General features: G+C 54.5%; 1 protein-coding gene across 1 annotated transcript; it reads right to left on the reverse strand.

The window, feature by feature from the left end:
- Window positions 1–1,011: 1,011 nt before the first annotated feature.
- Window positions 1,012–19,559, reverse strand: LOC104623091 (corticotropin-releasing factor receptor 1). Its single transcript, XM_010290067.1, has 12 exons — window positions 19,465–19,559; window positions 10,376–10,495; window positions 9,099–9,184; window positions 7,935–8,041; window positions 7,421–7,541; window positions 6,998–7,151; window positions 6,684–6,744; window positions 5,727–5,799; window positions 4,525–4,610; window positions 2,598–2,733; window positions 2,360–2,401; window positions 1,012–1,178 (listed from the first exon to the last, which is right to left on the reverse strand). The coding sequence occupies exons 4-12, from the start codon at window positions 7,943–7,945 to the stop codon at window positions 1,038–1,040; spliced, it is 825 nt and encodes a 274-aa protein (XP_010288369.1). The 5' UTR covers window positions 7,946–8,041; window positions 9,099–9,184; window positions 10,376–10,495; window positions 19,465–19,559; the 3' UTR covers window positions 1,012–1,037.
- Between the last annotated feature and the right edge of the window lie 676 nt (window positions 19,560–20,235).

A 20,235-nucleotide genomic window follows, 5' to 3' on the forward strand; every position in this document is an offset into this window, starting at 1 on the left:
CTCCAAGGCACTTAGCCCAGCGTGGGCATGATTTGGCCCCAGCCCCTGCCTAAGAGCAAGGAGCAGCTTTGGCACCGAGCCTGCCTGCACGGGTATCGGCAGGGCAGGGAGGAGGGGAGCAAAGCCACGGCACGGCCCCGGGGTAGCTGCCTCCGGGGAGCCGAGCCACCGCTTTGCTGCAGCTCTTCCTCGCCTTTTCACCCCCAAGCCGGGGTATGGAGCCAACCCGAGGTCCATGGGCTCTACAAAGACCTGTAGACCCACCTAGGATGGGATGGACCACAGGATTAGCTAAACTTCATGCCTGCCTGCAGACCAGGCCCCCTCGGTGTGGCTGGTCACACCCCGGGCCCCCGCCCCCGCCTCCCCCTCTCCCACCCCATTGCTCTGCCTCACATCCTCAGTGTCGAGATAAGAAATGACCAGGTCGGACCAAGCAGCGTTTACGGGACCCCCGGGGACCTCACGAGGGGCAGCGCTCAAATAACCCCGGTGCTACAAAAACACAGCCACATAAAGCGACGGCTGCAATCAGCCCAGGGCTCTCCACACACCCCCTCAGCCCGGCGGCCTTTGGAGCAGCATCCCAGCACGCGCCCGCCGGAAGGCTGACCCAGCTTCCCAAGGGAGTAGCCCCATAAGCTGTCCCAACAATGTCCCGGTGTCCTGTCACCTCAGAGCAGTGACGAACTCGAGAGCGGCAGCGGTGGGACATGGGGCACTGTGCCCAGGACGGAGGCACGCAGGGAGGCTGCTGCAGCCTCTCCAGGCTCCTCTGGCTCCTTCGACTACCCCAGCAGGTCACACCACTGCCAGGGAGACAACAAAACAGCATCTCAGCTGTCCTGTCCCACAGGTCTGCTCCAGCAAGCAGGACAGGAGCTTCTGTAGGGTTTCCCATTGCTGTAGCGAGTTTGTGTGTCCTCTGTGAGACTGGTGGGTGCAGGCAGGGCTCTGCTCCTGTGCTGTGCCACGTCAAAGGTCCCACACGGTGGGGACCCTGGCTCCTCTGTCCCATACAGCAGCTTGCTCCTGGCTCAGACGGCCGTGGATTGCTTGATGCTGTGGAAGCTGACGCGGGTTGGGGAGGTGGGGATGGACATGGCCCGAGCCACGCGGGCACGGATGGAGTTCTTGTCCTGCCACCGGTGCCACCGCTTCCGTACAGCGGATCGGACCTGGGGGTGTGAGACAGAGGAGGGGACATTTAGCCACCACGCAGCTGTCCAAAGTTGTTCAGAGGCACCAGCCATCCTCAGTATTTCAACCAAAACGCTTAATGAAACCCTGCTCGGCTCCCGGGGGGCAGGGAGGGTCCTGGGAGCCCCTGTCACCTCCCAGGGCACCCAGTCTTGTTTGGTGCAATGCCGGTGAAATGCAGCCCTTGCAGCTGTGAAAAGAGATGAACCCAGCTCGTGGTGCCTCTGAGCGCAAAACAGGAGCAAGAGGGAGAAATAAATGTGAGCGGGGGCCCCGCAGGAGAGCCGGCACCTCACACGCTGCATCGGACGCTGCAAGGGGCTGGGAGGGGGACGGGCAACAGTCGGGGAGATTTTATGGCATGTCTGGTTCATGCTAGTGGCATTTCTTTGACATTAATTCTGCCCTACAACAGCCCAAGTGCTTTGTGTGGCAGGTAAATAGTGAAGAGATGCCTTTTCATGGACCGCGGCGTGGGATGGCGTGGGAGATGGGCACCGGACGCGGGCGGCGGAGATGGTGTGGGTGGCTGGGATCGAGAGATGAAGGACCACGAACTGCAGGGCGTGTTATGCTCCTGGTTCACCAGCGGGCCCTGGTCTCTCCCTTTTCCTCCTCCATCAATTATTTACAATTTGGTAATGAAGCAAGCTTGTCTGGGGCAAACTCTCCTGAGCCAGCAAAGGCGCAAGAGCATTTGGAAGGAGACAGAGGAAAGAGCAGCCCAAATAATTGGTCCCAGGATCAGCCTTTACTCTCACCTCCTTTGTTTTCTGCGTCCATGTTTTGGGTCAGCGCCTCGGAGGTGCCCCCCGGTGGTACCCTGTGCTGGGTACCCACGAGTGTACGGGGATCACCCTGGGGAAGCATTTCCCAGGGGTGGGGGGACCCTGGGCCCTTCTGCTGCACCAGATCATATGGGTGCACCTCCGGAGCATCTGTTCTCGGGGGTGGATTTTCCTCCTCCTCCAGAGGAGACCAACCACAGCCATTCCCACCCGGGCACAGCCTGGAGCTGGAGGTAACGCGCTCACTGGCATGGCACTGGGTGCTGCACCCTCGGAACCCCATGCAGAGGCAGAGCCTTGGGCTGAGCCTGCGTCTGCTTGCAAGGGTGGGTGTAGACCCCCAACAAGTAGCCCTACTCCACAGTGCTCACCTCACTGTTCAAGAAACAGTAGAAGACGGAGACAAAGAAGCCCTGGAAGGAGACAAGCAGCAGAGTTACCATGGAGCTACGGCCAGCAGCCATTCCCAGGCTCAGGAGCAACCCTGGGATTTGGGGGATGTCTGTTTTCAGGAGGGGGCAGGAGTGGGGCAAGGCATCAGCCACAGGACGGGCTCCTCCCCATCCCTTGGACGGGGACTGGGATGGAAGCTAGTGCCGATGACTATACCTGGAAGGACTCCAGAAATGAGTTGAAGTAGATGAAGACGATCCTGGAGATCTCATCCTCCCCTGGGTTGACAAAGAACAGCATGTAGGTGATTCCCAGCAAGGGCAGCAGCACCAGCGTGGCCTTGACTGCTTTTCTGGGGAGAAAACATGGACCTGAGCTGCTGCAGTGCAGCCTTGGGCATGGGGAGACTCCCCAGCTCACTCCCAGCACCAGCGTGGCAGGGACTGGTCCAGCTAACCAGGGCAGGATGGAGCAGAGTTGGGCTGTTTTCCAAGGCGATCCCTGAGTGACAGGGCTGGTCTGAGCACCGGGCACCGTCTGTGGTTCCTCCATCCAGAAAAGGGCAGTGGATGGTGGAGGCCTAACCTTGAGCTGGCGTGAAATGATTGCTTGGCTGACCTAGGGCTCGATTAAAAAGGAATTAAGGAGGGTGAAGTAATTCACACCCTTCGACATGGGTTTATGAAAAACTTATCTCAGCTAATTAATTTGATATCTTTCCTTGATGAGATTACAAGTGCGGTTTGTGAAAAGTAATAGTGCTGATCCAGCAGAGTGCGGGAAAGACCAGGGCTTGGCGTCTCATTTGTTTGGATAAGGGGACAAGAACAATGCCAAGTCAACACTTTTTGCTAAAAGATCCTGTTAATGGACAGATTCCAACATTAGCTGAACACAGGAAAAGTCAGCCCTGGCAGGTCTGGGCTGGGCACGGATGGGACCTGGGCTGCATCGCTGACCCGCGGGAGAGCCGCAGCCACTGACACAAACTGGCAGATGGCACAGAGGAGCTGGAAATAACTGAGGACACGAGCATCCACAGGCTGGCAAACCATGGCACAGCACATGCACCGGTGTAGCTTCCCTGGGGAGCAGCCATGGTAGCGGGGGATCCACCAGCTTTTTACCAAAAGCCGTTGTCTAAGGTGAGCAGGAGCCCTCCAGGGCTGTCCCTTCCCTGGTTTAAGGAGGACTGCACAGTTTATAACCCACCAAACTCTCCAAGTTTTCCTGTCCCACAAAATGTTTCTGGGAAATGAAAATATTCTTCTGCCCAAAAGTAAAAAACCTTTCCTGCCAAAATTAGGAAAATACTGGAAAAGTCTCCCAAAATTGCTGACTGAGGCCAACCAGCCTATTTCGATAACCTTCATCTTTGCTCACCTCAAGCTGAATCGTTCATCCCAGCTCAATACTCTGTGATGAGGAAAGCTGGCGTTTCCCACTGATAACATCTGAGTTTTTCCATTTTCCAATTCTCAATTGAAAAAGCCACTCTCCACGTCAAACCTGCTTCTCTTGACCCAGCACACAGTGAGACTCCCTGATTTCCACCCAGAAAATGATCCAGAAAGAAGCACTGATGAAGACAAAAATGTCTTCTCCTGTTCTAGGTGCTTCGTAGAACTGCTCTGACCGTGCACCTCCCAAGTTGTCTCCAAAATATTCCGCAGCAGGGAAGGGTTAAATCTTCCTGCCATGTGCTGCTGAGAGCTGCCTTCTCCTTGCAGCTTCACGAGGAGGTGTCTGGGGCGGCATCGATTCGTTACTCCTTCCTCGCCCTTTGCTTTGCTGTCAAGCGGTGATTTAATTCTCACCTCCATGCCAGGATTTGCAGCTCCGAGCCCAGCGGGCTGACCAGGTCCCGCCAGAAAAGGCTTTTGCAAAGAAACTCAGCTCCCAACGGCTCCTGACAAAGGCAGGTCCAGCTGTCCACATTCTCCAACACAAAGTTCTTCCTGGCCACGATTTTTGAACAACCCCAGGTGCAATAGCCACATGTCTCCAAAAAAGCATTTGAGGTGTTCCTAGATATCTCTCCATGCTCCCATCCCCTTGATACTTGGCTGATGGGGCTGTTCCTCCCTAACCATGCTAACGCAGTTTCTAGGTCTGCTTTCTGCAGGGTCGCTCACTCTCTTACCTGTACTGGATCGTCTCTGACGTGGTGGAAGCTCGGAGCTTTGTCATGAGGATTCGGACGATGTTGAACAGAAAGATGAAGTTGATCTGGAAGGAAGAGGGCACCTGGTTAGTGTCCGCTCCCACAACGTTTCCTCCCGTTTCCTCAGCAGATGCAACGGGCCGTGCCAGTGGAAATGGGAATGTTTCCTCTTGAACCTGATCTATTGCCTGCATTGATCGTTCTTAAAGCACTTCAGCAATAAGATTTACGAGTTTTTTCACGGGAGTGGGGCAGCAGGGCACACCAGGAGATGAGCGAGGAAGGGCAAGTGTTAGAGAAAGAGCTGAAGGTGAAAAAGTTGGAGGGGGAGGAGGAATATAAGGCGGCCAAAGGGATTTTGGGAGAGTGGCTGCCATCACAGCAAGGAGCTGCTTGGCTGAGCCGCTAACGAGGGCACAGGAAGGCGGCCCTGGGAGCTGAGTACAATTGACACAAATTAGAAGTGGCCTGGCTACCTGATGGGCTGGGAAATGAGAAGCAGGCTCAATTATTCAGCGAGGCCGGTTGGTGCCAGTGATTAATACTCCCTTGGGTTTTCCCAGTGTTGGGCAAAGGAGGGAGGAAAAGCTGTGGGACCTTGTGCGTGGCATCCCCCCGTCAAACACAGGCTGGGCCCCCGGCACTGCTGCCTGTGACTTGCCACCAGGCTCTTCTTTGTCCCTTTCCAAGGGCAAAACCTCAGCAAATTATGCTCCATATGACCCCTGGGTCAAGCATCGCTGCAGCCAAGGGCCAGGAGCAAAGCGGTGTGGATCAGGGAATGGAGCTGAGGTCCCCAGGCTGCTGCAAATGCTTGGCAAAGCCCCCACCCGCACCCAAATAGTGCCAGGGCAGGGATGGAGGGACTTACTGATGCATGTGGGAGTCTGCCGATGGCAGCATCCCTATCAGAGCGAGGTCTCCAGGCTCCCTTTCTCGCCCAGCCCAAGTCAGCAGGATCCACACACGCTATTTCTCACTGTGAGTTAGGTGCCTGCGTTTCTCAAGGTGCAGTTTGGGTGAGGGGAGCCGGGCTCGCAGGGCGAGCGGCACCGATGCGGCGGGCCAGCACAGCGGGGAGATGCTGGAGGAGGGGGCGAGACCCTGTTCAGGACCAGCCTTATCCCGCACGCAGACGGGAAGGACCCTATATTTAGCAAGGAAGGTCGCTTTGCTCTTACCAGAAGCACCAGGATCATGGGGCCCTGGTAAATATAGTCGGTATAAACTCCCGCTCGCTTCCCAAACCAGCACCTGCAAGGCAAGGACAAGCAGCGTCGGGGACAAGCCTGCGGTGTGAGTGACCTGGATTTACTCTGGTCCTTGCACAGTCTCTGTAAGTCACTGTCCATGGGAGGAAAGCAGCACAGCTTAAGCTGCTGTAGCCACTATGGAATAGCTTCCCCAAGAACCCGGTATATGGAGGGGCACGGGGGCTTGTGGGGGTGTTTATGGGCCCGGTATGGATGTGGGAACTGGTTATCGTAGGACAAGCAGGGACAACCTTACAAGTCCAGCTTGGCTCTGCCCCCAGCAGACCCTGCAGGAGCTCATGCAGGTATATCCCCGTCCTGGGAGCACCTTGTTGGGTTTTGTTAAGCCAGTGCTGTGTCTGCACGTATAGCACGGGGCTGCTGAAGTCAGGGGGCAAAACTCGCACCGAAAAACAAGACAAGCTGCCATTCTTCTAAACGGACTCCTTTGAACTTCACCGTCTGCACGGTGAACTCTCAGGTGCCTGCTAAGTCCTCCATTAGCAAGCCTCCGTGAAAATGGCTCAGGTGGTGGTAGTTTATACCTCTGCTGGTAGATTAAATCCCAGCTCCATTTAGCAAACACATTGTAGGAGCTCTGGCTTAATCTCGCCTTTTCCCCCCTTAAAACTCTCATTTGCTCTTTGAAGAGAAAAATGCAGCGGCAGGCGGCTGCAGGCAGGGCTTGTGCGGCAGAGAGCCTAAAGGTGGGATAAAAGAAAGAATGGAAGAATATTATTTTTTTTTCCTCCCACCATTTACATGTATCCTGCCTCACGTCAGCCCTTCCAGACAGGATCCATGCCTGCCACAGCCCCCGGCACAACTGATCTCCAGGGAATCAGGACAGAAAGGAGAATGGGGAATGAGAGCAATCAGGCTCACTTCTCGTTGTCGTAGTACAGCTTCCCGATGGCCCAGGCGACGATGATGGGGAAGGGGATACCTGCAGATGAACACACAGATGAGTCTCAGGGGTGCAAGGTTGCCACAAAATTATGCTGTAACAGGGATTTTCTTACACAGGGCAAATCACTGGGTGAGAGGATACAGCCATGCAAACCCCATCATCCTGCTCCTGGCAGCCTTTTTGCAGCTATCTGGGTGCAAGAAGAGCTGGAGCAGAGGACGGAGGTGGGCATCACCCGTTACTAAAACCCTAGGTAAGCCGGTGGGTGAAGGGGAAACCTGGTACTTACACCAGCCGATGCAGATGAACATCCACTTGCGGAGCTTGTCCGTGGAGTAGGTGAGCACGATGGCCGTGTGCAGGTAGCAGCCCTCACCGAACATCCAGAAAAAGTTGGTGACGTGGAAGTAATTGTAGGCGGCAGTGACCAAGCGGCACCAGAGCTGCCAAGGGGGTTAGGAGGAGACATGGAGGGTGAAGAGCAGAGCTCTGTGTTACAGTGGTGAAACTGGTGCACAGGGCAACACAGACCCCAGCAGAGCAATGCAGCCCATGTTTCTCAGAAGCCTGGGTTGTCCTCCAAGCACCAAGCAGCCCTAATTAGCCCCTCAAGCTGCTTTCGTAGTCTCATCTTTAGGATCCTCAAGCTCCACACACACCCCCGGCGCTCAGGGCCAGGCTTAGACTGGCTGCCCAGCAGAGCTGCACCTACCACGTTGCTCTCGTGCACCTCTGGGTTCATTGTGAGCTGCACCACAAACCACGTGGCATTGCGGAGGATGAAGGCTGTGATCAGGTTCCAGTGGATGATGTTCCTCAGGCACCGGATGCTCCTGGAGAGGTGGGGACAAGGGACCATCAGAGCGTGGTGGGTGGCTGGGGGCCAGCCACGTGTGGGCTGGGGGACAGGGCTGCTTGTGGAGCTGAATGTCTTTGTTGAGACCCCAAGGGTGAGCTGCTGGGGCCATGCCCAGGGCGAGGTGGGCAGGACCAAGGCCAGGAGGTGGAAGGCACCAAGGAGAACCCTCTGCCTCAATAACCGAGTGCTTTAAAAAAGCAGCAGGAGGAAAATAACCCTGAGATAGGCATGATCCCTCTAGACTGGAGAGCAATGACCATGGGGGCAAAACACAGGGGCTGGGTCCGTCCCCAGCCTGAGGGCCATGGGGTGACCTCTCTGGGCTCATCCCCCCAGAAGGAACAGGGCAGCAGTTCGGGTCACTCACCGCAAGCGCATGAAGAGGACGAAGGCCACCAGGAGGGCCCCCAGCGAGACACAGTGCCCCAAGTAGTTGATGATGACGGCGACATGGTAGTGCAGCTTGCTCTTCTTCTGGCGGGGGGAGATGGGGAGGGAGTCAGCAGCAGCCCCGGGTACCACCACAAACCTGCCTCCTCCACCACGTCAACTCTGAGAGCTGCACCGCAAATTTTGGGCCCTTTTTCAGAAAGCAACCAGCGCCCACCTGGTGCAGGACAGTGGAGATGGGGCTGGAAGGGGACGTGGATGGGGCTGACGTGGACAGGAGAGGCACCAGCCTGGCTCTGCAAAGGGCTTGGGCGTCCCGTATCCTACCCGTGCCAGGACAGCTCATGGTTCTCATCCCCCCGCTCAGCGCTGGGACATCCCCAGCCCCTCGTCTGGGGAAATCCTGCTGTAATTCAGCCAAGATCGCTGGCGATGTGACTGACATCTGATGTCTGTTGCCCTGGGGGTAGCTGAGAAGCTGGGATGAATTTGGGCAGAGGGAGCAGGGGATCTCAGGAAGGTGTGAGTGATAATTAAATTAATTGATTGCTCCTGCTGTTAGGCACTCATCCAACCTGTGAATTAGCAATTAACTGAGTGAGAAAACCATTCCTGGCAAGAGATACCAGCATCTTAAATACCAGAGGTGGTATCAACTGCAAATGAACAGCCTGTGTCTCTTCTCCTCTGCTCTGAGGGGTGGCTTGACCTACTCAGGGGCTTGTAATTCTTGGTCCCCATTTTTTTTTATCCCTTTGATCTTCCTAAACACCTCCTTTATTTCATTGCCGGTGGGGAGGAATGGGATTTGACTGCGTGCTTGTGTCAGGAGAGAGCTGGAGGAGGGCGATGGGGCTGGAGGGCATGCTGATCTGCACCCTGGGGCCGGGAGACCTCAGGCTGCAAATCCTCTTGGATTTTTAACAGGGAAGGAAACAGGTGTGGCTTTGTTTTTGGCAGGGACTGAAAATGGAAATCAAGAAGGGGGTCATATGTGCCGCATGCAAGCTTATCGCTGGGCTGCTGCTGCATGGCCAGCCCACAGCTCCCTCGGGCCGTTCCTGACCTGGATGCTGTTGCCCTTCCAAACTCCATTGTCCGTCCCTCACCCTCCTGCCAGGAGCCCGGCCGCGGGTCCTACCTCTTCGCTGAGGATCTCCTGGCACTGGGAATAGTTGACCCGCGCCGCCCAGCTCCCGTTAGCGAGGCACTCCCTGTAGCCATTATCTGAAAGAGAGGGTGCACGTTGAAGGGTTAACGCTGCGTGGGGACGGGCACGAAGACATGACCTGATGACACCAATGCAAGGGGTCACTGGTATCAAGCTGGCGTTGAAGCCAGCTCAGACGCTGCCGTGGTTGCAATTGCAGAACCAAAATCCTTGGAATATTTCAGACCTGCTCAAGGGCTTCGGGTCTGCACCAGCTCTGCCCCTCAGCACGGGCGGCCCCGATGCCCCCCACCACCGAGATGCGGCGGGAGCAGCACGAGTTCGCGTCTCCTTTTCCGCTCCTCCGCGCCGTTTGCTCGAGCGATCACGTGCCATCCTGCCGCAACGGCAGCGTGAAGCTTTCCCTTCTCCCGCTGCGTTAGGAGCTGTTGTCACCTCCCAGCAAGGCTGGCGAGCAGCAAGGCTAAACAGCCCCGGAGCAGTCCCTGATTCGCGTCAGCAGCGGCGCGACGCTAGCACTGGGGCCGTGCTGGGCTCTCCTCTTAACAGGAGAGACTGCGAGCATCCTCGGGGCGATGGGATGGGACGGGGCGGAAAGGGCTCTTGGGCAGGCACGAGTATGGATCAATGCAAGGAGACTCCCGCGACAGCATGAAAGGCACCACAAAGCAGGAGCCGTATGCATGTGATCTTCCACTGCTGCAAAAACGTGTGGGGCGGAAAAATTGGTGTTTTCTGCGGGAAGCAAGATGTTTCTTTCATCAGAAGCAGCACCTGGGTGGTCAGAAACTCAACCATGTGCTAGGAATGGCTTTGGGCACTTTTCACGTGCCTTTGCTTCGACCCCTGCTCCCAGCACGTCGCTGGCAGTGACAATGGAGTCACTCGTGCCGGGAGGGGATGAGCCACAGGGTCCCCCCGTCCTGGCTCAGCTGGGGGTTGCAGACCTCTGTGCCACCTCCAACAGCAGGGCAGGCTCACTCCTCTTCTCCTGTCCCCAAGATGGGGACAACAGCCTTCTCCTCCTTCACAGGGACACGTCCCGGAGGACCTGCTTATAAAGCTGCTGCCGTGAAACTATCCTCCCTGAAATTTGGGATATGAGGGCTTTTTGTTTGACGGATCCCACAGAGCCCCCCACAACGAGCTATATTGTCGCTCGTGCCCCCGCAGCCCCTGATGCACATGGCTCTCTGGACTGCCCCACCCCTCATCCACCATGTGCCCACCAGTGCTGCTCATCTTACTCGTGGTGTTGTACCGCACGCCGTAGAAATATTCGGGGCAGGGACGAGCTACCAGCTGTCCCACAGCACTGCGGGGCCAACACGTGCCGATCAGGTCGACCGAGGCGTTGCACTGGAGACCTGTGGGGAAAAAGGGTAGAGGGTTAGTGGAGGTCTGTGGGCTACCGTGGGCCACCTCCAGGCTGTTGAAGGGTTGAGGTTTGCCCAGAGAGCTGGGGCTGCAGTCCTGGCTGAGGTGATGGGTTGCTGCAAGCTCAGCCCCCAGAAGAGCCTCATGGCAGACACCAAATGGTGTCTGTGCCAAGACTCCCCAGGGGCTGGTTGATCCGTCCTGGCCGTAACTATTGTTCTGATCCTGTCTGAGCACCTGGGTTAAGCCCAGTTCTGGCACAAGTCTGGTTTTCTGACCTGGTTTCCCAAGTCAGCTTGGGGTTCCCTGGCTCTGGTCTTCCAGCCCTCCTCCCTCCTTCAGTCATGACTTTGGCAGCCAGCAATAAGCCAGATTTTCTCTTTGCCAGAGGTGACTCCAGCCTGGTGCTGGTGGGACGCTCCTCAGAGCGGCCTCCGACCTTCTCCCACCTCCTGGCTGCACGATGTCCTTCCTCCCCATTCCCGTTGGTCTCTTCCAGCCTTTCCTGGGAAGAAAACTCCAAGTCTGCTGCTGCTATTTCAGATTTCAAGCAGGACTTGTGTGCTTTTCCCAGCTACACAAGTGTGCTAACGTAGGCATTAGGTAGGCCAGATTGCAGGCTTTTTTATGTATAATTTGTGTATATTTAGAACAACATGTACTGTAGCTAAATATGTCCTAGCTACGTCTCAAAGTGCGGTAGGAAGCACAATGGCTGTAGCATCCATATAATACAACCCTTGACAGGCAGCAGACGGATGGGCAGCAGACCCTGGAAGGGGCAGAGTTCAGTGCAAACCACTCCTGGGTACCAGAGATGTGTGTGTGCTGCCGGCGCAGAGCCAGGCTTTGCCGTTTCCTAGGACAAAACACCCCCATACGAGAACGCAGCGTTTCCTCTCCACCTGGACTCGGCGGTTGTTATTTGAATGCCTTTCCCGAAACGGCCTGTGGCTAGAGTTGGCAAAAGACTGAACAAAAAAAGCAAAATACTGTGTTATTAATATGATGAAGGTTTTCCTGGGGGAATATTTGTTTTCATTGATTATCTGAAAAATTGGCTCCTTGGTTTCTTGGGGTGTTCTCAGAGCACATTTTTCAGTGCAAAGAAAAGGAAGGATTTCTTCAAACATCTTTGCAAGGGAAAACAACTTCCAAGCATGTGAGCTGGGGAAGCATCAGAGCGTGGTGAGCATTACCTGCTGCCTTCTATAGCTTGTAGTGAGAAATTAATTTTAACGATGACCTTTGCTTTTAGCTTTGCTAATGCGTATGGTTACTGCGGAAACCTTCACTTTAAGTTAACTCTTTTAAGCCTGTATTTCTTAGGAAACAAGGTGCATTTAATCACGTGTAGTGTGTGTATCTGTGCTTACCTGCATCTATTAGCATTTGTTGAGCTCCTTAGTTGTTTTGACCCAAATTTGACAGAGAAATAGAAGGTCACAGAAAATGAAGTCCCTGCTTAAAATTTTATGATAATATTCATCCAGGTAGAGAAAAGACAATTGGCAATTGCTTCAACTAAGGACAAAGTTAAATTGCAAGTGCTCTCCCTGTTAGCCACCTGGGAATCCACCCAGGTGAGAAGCTGCTTGAATATCTGGAATAGGAAAAGCTTCACTTGGAGTAACCCAGCACAGAAAAACGGGGCTTGCAGTGCGCTAATGCCCAGAGCAGCTCATGCAGTTGTCCCTGTGACCGGTGGGGCTGAGCACAAACTCCATCTTCTCCCCATCCCCTCATGCCTCAGTTTCTCTCCTGCATCCCAGGGACTGTGCTGGGGCGCAGATGGAGGCTGCTCAGGGGGGACAAACAGGAAGATTCAGTAATTAAAAGTCAGCAGAGCCAGAGAGCGGCACTCTCCATCAGTAAAACACAACCATGGCAATGCCATTAATAACAAAAACCAAGACAGACTCATGGAAATGATGAGGTGAAACAAAGGCAGCATCGTTCTGTTGTGCATCTGCTCAAGTCTGGATTTAAGATCTCCACGTTCCTCCAAGGCACTTGATTTAATGCTACCTGGCACTCCCATTAAAGCGCTATGGGCACCTACCAGACGACAAACCGAGTGGATGGGTCGTGCGCTCCCTCCACGGCAGGGATGCGGGGTGAAGGAGGAGCAGCATCACCAGGAGCTCAGCCCCCTCCTCATCCCGTGGGTCAGGGTTCTGGGGTGGGGTGACATTCGGACTTGGGGGCTGCAGTCAGGAGAGCAGAGGTCAGGCTCAGCCAGGCTGTAGGAGGCTCCTGGGACTTCACCCCCACACCACTGCAGGCAGCTTTCTGAGGTCTGTCCCACCAGTTTTTAATCTAGTGGGTGGCCGCGATATTTCTCCTGGGCTCACACTGAGAAATGCTTGGTGAAGAAAAGCTGCAGAAAGCAGATGCAGCTCTTTCTGCTCTCCCCAGCATATAGGGAAGAAAAAAAAAATCTCCTGCTGGGGAAGGGTTAAGGAAAACAGCAAAGGCAAAGAGTGCCGTGAGGGCTGCGACGTCCCGTTTGCCCAGCACGACCGTCTGCTCCAGCTGCTCCCCAGTGGCACGCGGCTCTCAGCGTTTAGAGCACTGTTTAGCATGGAAATTACATGTATCAGTGCTAAATGCTTTCATATCTGCTTTGCAGCCCATCCATATTTGCAGGGGGATTATTCTGCCAGGTTCTGCAGACATCTGCTCCAGCTTTCTCAGCACCATTGGCTGCACAGGCTGTTTTGGTCTTTGCAGCTTTACAGCAAGAAAGGTCAATTAATTTCCTACCTGCACCCAATCCCCCTGATTTGGCTCCCTCCCACGCAGAAGCACAGCATTTGGGGTAGGAAGGAGCTGGTTCTGCTTTGAGATGGGGAATGTGGCACGGGGGAAGTCACTCAAATCCCTTCTCACCCTATTTCCTTTGGGTTGTGCTGCTTTGAAGCAATAGAAAGCATTTTCTTTCTTCTGAAGGAAAAAAGTGCCTGTCCAGGGACTTACATTGAGACAACTATATCACAATAACAGTCTCAGGATAACTACAGCAATATCCCTCCTGTTTATATAAAAGATCCTTCTTCAGCCTGCTTCCACCACTCGCAGAGGCCCCCGAGGTGGCTCCAAGCTAAAGCCGTACAGCCACGTGAAGCCTGGCAGGGTAAAACTCTCCAGTCCCAGCTAATCTGCCAAAAGATTTTGTGCAAAGAGGATGGTGCATGTTTATCCTGGGCCAGCACCACCAGATGTGTGGCCACAGCGCTCTTGAGCTGATGCCAGGAGGTCTGAAATGTTATTGTACCATCAAGCCATTGCTAGGATGGTGTGAAGAGGTCTAAAGCAAAGGAAAGTCTCTTGGTCAAAGCACATGTGTACCAGCACATGTAACTGTGCTGGTAAACATGTCCTCATCTCGCACTGGGCAAAGCGACGCACCAGAGCTTCATCCTGCCTCGCTGCTGTGCCCCCGGCGACGCTACGGCTGCTGGAAGGGTGAAGCCTCTCTCCGCTTATGCCATGCAAAGGGGCCAGGAGAGATGATGGAAATGTGAATCACAGGCTCATTCCAGTGGTTGGGAGTGGTGGGGTTATTTGTTTAAGGTGTCTCAGGAGGCTGAGTAACAGCTTAAAGGTGTTTGTTAGCTCATCTCTCTACCTGTCCTGAGCTCTTACTCAACCGCAGTTATCTCCGTCCTTCCCTGATGACCTTGGTGACTGCATTGCTGCTTCCACCTCTTCAGCGGGCTGAAGCTTCTGGCTCCTTAAGGGTGCCCCTGCTGCAGCATTTGCATTTGGTAATCAGGGTTTCATCTCCACATCTAATCAAAATATGCTCACTGGAGCCAGCGCGCAAAAGGTCGTCCATCCCTCCCAGGCAGCTCCATCACACGGGGGCCATTTCATAATTTATTGCCCCAAAGCAAGGGCCTCTGGGAGGATGCCCTTATTTCAAGGAGCTGATGTCCAAAGGAAGGATGGCTCGATCCCAGTTGTAGAGCCACTCAGGTGCTAAATGCTTGAGTAACACCTTGAGGCATTGAGGCAAATGGCACTGGGGGACAATTTATGTTAACACACGGTTGAAATTGGGGTGGTGGAGCTGCTTGCCTTCCTTCTGAGTCAGGGTTGGGTACTCAATACGGCTGGCAGCAACTGTGGTTGTCTCAAAATACTTAGATCCTTACTCACACCCTACCTCCAGCACTGCTTTCGGTGGCATTAGGTATTTCTATTTATCTTTGTAAGAGTCCAGTCCTTAAAAAATCCCCAGCAATCCTCCCAAGCATTCAAGTTCCATGATCCTCAATGTAAAATAATTACACAGGCTAATTAAGCGTTATGATAGCAAAGTGTCTTTGTAATGAATTTTTGGCTTGTTGCTATTCACCATCATTCACTGTCCCCTTGGGTCTTTGCTGCTATTCTGGAGAAGAATAAATAGGCATCAAACCTAGCTGCTGCCATTGGTATTTGATGCATCTGCTCAATGTCGTCACTGAAGACGGATCCATGTACATTTTCTGCGGAGCATATATGTTTATTGAATATATAGTGTCGTGGGTTGCGTTTGGGGCATGTCTTGTTCTCCTGATATGATCCGTAGAGTACTTGGAGTTGTGTTCTTACCAAGGGTAGCAGCAAGTGGTTTATCCTCTGGTATTGGCTGGGCTTTGCTGGTGGGTGAGCAAAGCAGCCTAATCCCTTGTTGGCAGAGGTTTCCTAGCAAAGACTTCTAGTTTGGCTACAACTGAACAGAGTAGCTGGCAACGATTTTACTGCATCCATTCCAAAGCACAGTTTAACTGCCGTAGCTGCCGCTCACGCTGAGATGTGTCAGGACACTGTTTCCTACCAGAAAACCTCATCACCTTCTTCCCTCCTCCACTACAATAAAATCTATGAATATAAGCAAGTTCCTATTGACATCCTTGTTTGCTAGATGGTGGAGCAGACTGGCTTTATCAATACCAGTATACACTTAAAACACTATGATTTTCCATGTAGGTGAGTTCACGTTTTTTGTTTCCCAAACCTGCCCCAGTGTCACTGCTCTGCCTTGGTGCTAAGTCCCTGCCAGGACTCACTGATGCCTCTTTAGCCCCTGCTCAGCTCCTTTATGAGTATTTCTGCCTTGGTGGGAGAGATGCCAAGGAGGCTGAAGGGAAAAGAGGCGCTGATGTTGTTAATTTGACCTTTATGAATTTAAATTCCAGGCTCTCCCCAGGGGAGTTCAGTGAGTGAATGAAACAGCAGCGGCACGAGAAGGCACTGCTGGAGCAGCGTCAGTGGTTTGGGGAGCTGAGCTGGAGCGGGTGGAAAGTCTCTTGGTCAAATTGTCACCTGCTGTGAAACGTGTTTCCAAACCTGTCTGATAAAGTGCCCGCAAAGGAAATGCTTTCATCGCTCGCTGCTCTCCTGCACTTCTCAGGCACAGGCTTTTGCTATATCTGGACCAACTTGATTTGCTTTATTTAAAAGCAAAGCTACGCTCCCTTGCCCTCCTTGAAAAAATCTCCAGTTAAAAAAAAAAGGAGACGTTTCTATTCAGTTCTGCCTAGCTTTGGTGTCATTTTCCCTTGCTTTAGGTGAACTTGCAGCGGCGGGAAACATTTCTTTCCTGGGAAGGAATCAGCTGTGCTCCCCTCTCTCTCCTGGGCACACACATGGGGTTGAGGATAACAATTTAAACAGCTTAAAGAGAGTGAATCGTGCAGCTAGGACCAGCCCGGGCTATTAGCAGTTGGGTGCCAAGTCCTTGGGCTGATCCAAGCTTGAACGCTACGAACAGCAAAACAACCTCCTGCGCACTCTGAGCTCGCTCCGCTTGAGTGCTTTCTGCTGGGCTGCTTTGGAAAAGCCTCATCTATTAATCAGGAAGAGGCTTTCCCATCTCTCAGGTTCCCCCTTGCTGCCCCAGGGAAGGGCCACGATGGGAAGCGGTCCTGCAGCTGCAGGGCGATGCTTTGCCCCGATGGGTGAAGTGACCTTGTCCCTCCCTCCCGGCTCCGTGGCGGGGCGAGGCGAGAAGCAGCTGCGCACAGACCCCAGGGAGCCGAAATCATCAGGAGGACAAATTCGCGGTCTGAGGCAATCTGTAGGCTGGGAACCCCTGGGACGGGCACCTATCCCCCTGGACAAGGGATGCTGATCCTCGCTGCGTTCCTTCTCAAGCCTACTCTGCGAATTTCTTGGCTTCCAGATGCTTGGGGGTGCAGCTGACCCGACTTTCCTAATGCACCATGTTGACCTCAAGTCCAGCCTGATACGATTTCTGCCTGGAGGAGAAAATATTCAGTGCTACTGAGGAAAGCAGCCTTTCTGATGGAGTGGCCAATTGTGTGTGGATGCCCGCGTGTCCCAGCGCTGGCCAGAGTCAGGGGCTCACCGAGAGGGATTTTTGATGCACACCTAAAATATCAGCTTGGACCACCACGCCTGTGCATTCGCCAAGGGACATCGCCTTGCGCTGGGGACAGCGTGCTTAGAGGAAGACGGGTAAATCAATGCTGGTAAGAGGGCAGGACAAGGGAGCTCTGTGGGGCTCAGCTGCTCCGCTTCCCGGGATGAGGGCTTGCTTGCAAAGGCTGCACCCCATGAGCCTGCTGAGCGTCACCCTGGCTCTGTCTCCACCACACTGCTGTGGACCTTTCCAGCTCAGTGCATGCGCCTTGGAGAGCGCCGGCACCCTGGTGATATCCCTGTCCGGCCATGCATCCTCATTAAAAAGTGTGATATTAAATAATGAAGGGACTGGTGACCTGAGAGAGGAGGAGAGCCCACGCTGGGCTATTTTTCGGAGGAGGGATGCTGCACACGGGCATGAGGCAGGGCTCCTCCCGCATCCAGCTGACGCCCTGCCGAGCCGCGCGCTGGAGGACCGCTGCGCTCGTGTCATCGGCATGTGCCATTTCCCAAGGGTTATGCAGACATTAACAAATTAAGTCTCACGGCCTCGCTGCAATTCTCATTAGCGTCATCCTAACAACTCTTCATGTTAAATAGCCTCAAAACAAAGTTTCCAGTTTTGTAAATATCCCTCCCTAGGAATCGCTGCCTGAATCAGGCAGGGCTTAAATGGACCCCAAGGATAAGGGCTGGCGCTGAGCTCCACTTACCAAGCAGCAGATGTAAGACAATTAGTTTCATCTCCACCTCTTTTTCTAAGCCCCCTCCTCGAGCTGGAAGCAGCTCCCACATGCGCCAGCCCCATCCCAAATTAATGAGTTCCTCAGGGATGACAGGTCGGATGCGTGGAGGCACTGGAGATTTGGCAAATCTGAAGCCTGACGTGTTGTGCTCCCCTGCCCCGGGTGGTGGGCACTGAGGTGCACTAAGTCCTGCTTGGACTCATGCCAATAAATCCGAACTGAGCAAAGCCCAGTCAATCCTTGCCGAAAGCAGTACTCACTGCTCGGGAGTGGTGGCGGTTGCAGGGCATATCCACCGGCAAAGCCATGGCAGAAGTTCTGCCCGCCCTCAGCCCTCTCCCCTGGGCTCAGGGGGTTCCAGCAGTGGGTGGCAAAGCCACGGGCTGGGCACGAGGAGGCTCTGGGACCTGCCTGATGCCCTGGGTTGTGCCACCAGCTGGTCCCTGCATCGCAAGAGGGCCTGTGGTGCTTGGGGTGCTTCTGTGGGTCAGAGCCCCTGGGGCTGGACGTATGTTGTACCAGGGGAAGTGAGTAAGAAGAAAACAAATCCCATTTATCACAGCCTAACGTGGCCAAGGACAATCACCTTGCCGAGCAGAGTGATGAAACCTTCTGGGAGCAAAGCACATGAGTGATGACCAGGTTTCTTGTCTGCACCGTGCCCAGGCCAGAGACACACAGGCATTTCCATTTCCACTGGCAGCCTTGCTCTCCCTTGGCTTTCTGCCTCCATTTCTTGGGCTGGGGATGCTCTGGGGATGCTCCTTGCAGGGTTGTGGTGGCCTGGGCTTGGCCAGGCACTGAGTCAGCCAGTGCCAAGCTGTAGTTTTTTAAAAAGGAGTTTTTAATGCTGCTGTTAATGGGAGCCGGGTGGCGAGCAGCCATCCGTCAGCGCCGGCCCTCCGTGGCCATCCATCACCCTGATGGAGAGAGCTGCTCTGAGCAGCAGGGACCGGGGCAAGCTGGGCAACTGCTTCATGCCTGCTCTGGTCTTCACTCAGTCGTGGGAAAATGAACTCTGCAGCATCCCTTTTCTCCTTATCCCTGTGCGCTCCGTCTCCTCTCCCTCAGCCACCTTACCTCCCCCAAAACCTGATGCTGAACCAGACCTGTCACTGCTGAGCTGACATCCAAGGCACGTCTTGCATATAGGCTAAAAGCCAGTTTTGGCACAAACACATCTTGGACCTGAAGAGGTTGGATGCAAACCTATGTATGGGCGTTGAGTAGGAGTGAGCTGCCCATGACCTTGCTGGTCTCACCATGAGCCAGCCCTGGCCATGTGCCTGGAGGCTCCTTGTGGCTGGTGGCCTCCCAAAGCGCTCCATGGCACACATCTAGGAGCACTGGCGGGCAGAGGGTGGCCGAGCCCTGAGCACATGGTGGCCACACTGCACTGCTGACGTGGTCTCTGCAGAAAGTCACAACCTCCAGTTGTCACCCCTGGGCAGGGGAATGGCAGAGGGGAGTGGACATAGGGGACAAAGGTCCTGGCGTCCCTGGGCATGGCAGAGAATGGGCAGTGCGGGAGCAGGGGCCGGGCAGATGTCTCTTTGCCCACCTGCCCCTCGAGCCCAGCCCAGCACACATCTATTTTCTCTCTTTTTTAGCTCTCCTGAGCTCTGCATCTTCTACCTGCCTCAACAGTCAGCCTGCAAAGAGAGCGCTGCGCAGCCAGCATGGGGCTGCGACGCAGCCTCAGCACATCCCACCTGCCCCCAAAAAGGAGCCAGGCAGCTGCAGATCAGTCCAGAGACACCCCCGCCCCTTCCAGCCAGCCCTGCCGCTGGGGTCCCCGGGCATGGCTAGGGTGGGCTGGGACGCAGGACACTCACCCGTGTGGTTGGTGACAGGCGGCAGGTTCTCGCAGTACTGCTCCTGGATGGAGGCTGCAACCGGGCTACCCCAGAGGAGGCACGTCTGCACGGGGAGAGAGCAGACCACAGGCAGGGTTATATGTGCAATATGCTGCTTCCCCAGCCCCCAGTCCCTCCTTGGACACAGCAGCCAGTGGGTCAGATCTGAGCTCGTCCATGCCTTGGTGGATGCCACCCCCCAAAGCTGCACGATGGACGTGTACCCATCTGCAGAATAGGTTTCCCAGCCCAGAGGAGCTGGGCTTATCCAGCCTGGGGCTGTGGGACTGATGCTCTCTGCTCTGTTTCCCACCCACCGATCCTCTCCTGCCCCAAATATCCCCCTCAGCAAACCATACTGCAGGCCTGCACAGCCCCTGCCGGGTCGCGGAGCTTCTGCTATTTAGCAATTTAATCAACACTTTTAGTTTTAGCATCTTTGCATCCTGAGAGCAGACAAGGGAAACACGATGAGCCTGACACCACACTCAGATTTTCAATACCTTATTAAAATCACAGCCTTGTAAGCTGTCAGTGGGAAGATGTTAATACACGTCCTTAAGGAGATCCGATCCACAGCCAACGGGTCTGGCTAAAGCCTTTTGTCAGGAGAAAGGCTTGTCTGCAAACACTGACATTCCCCTTGCACGGGGAAGCACTGAGCAGCATCTATCCCATCCCTTCTCCAGAGCAGCTCCCGGGCAGCTCTGCAGCGAGTGAAAACCATTGACTCTGTCTGAATGGGGAGCT

This window comes from Phaethon lepturus, unplaced genomic scaffold (genome assembly GCF_000687285.1).
Source record: "Phaethon lepturus isolate BGI_N335 unplaced genomic scaffold, ASM68728v1 scaffold27616, whole genome shotgun sequence".
Classification (NCBI taxonomy): Eukaryota; Metazoa; Chordata; class Aves; order Phaethontiformes; family Phaethontidae; genus Phaethon; species Phaethon lepturus.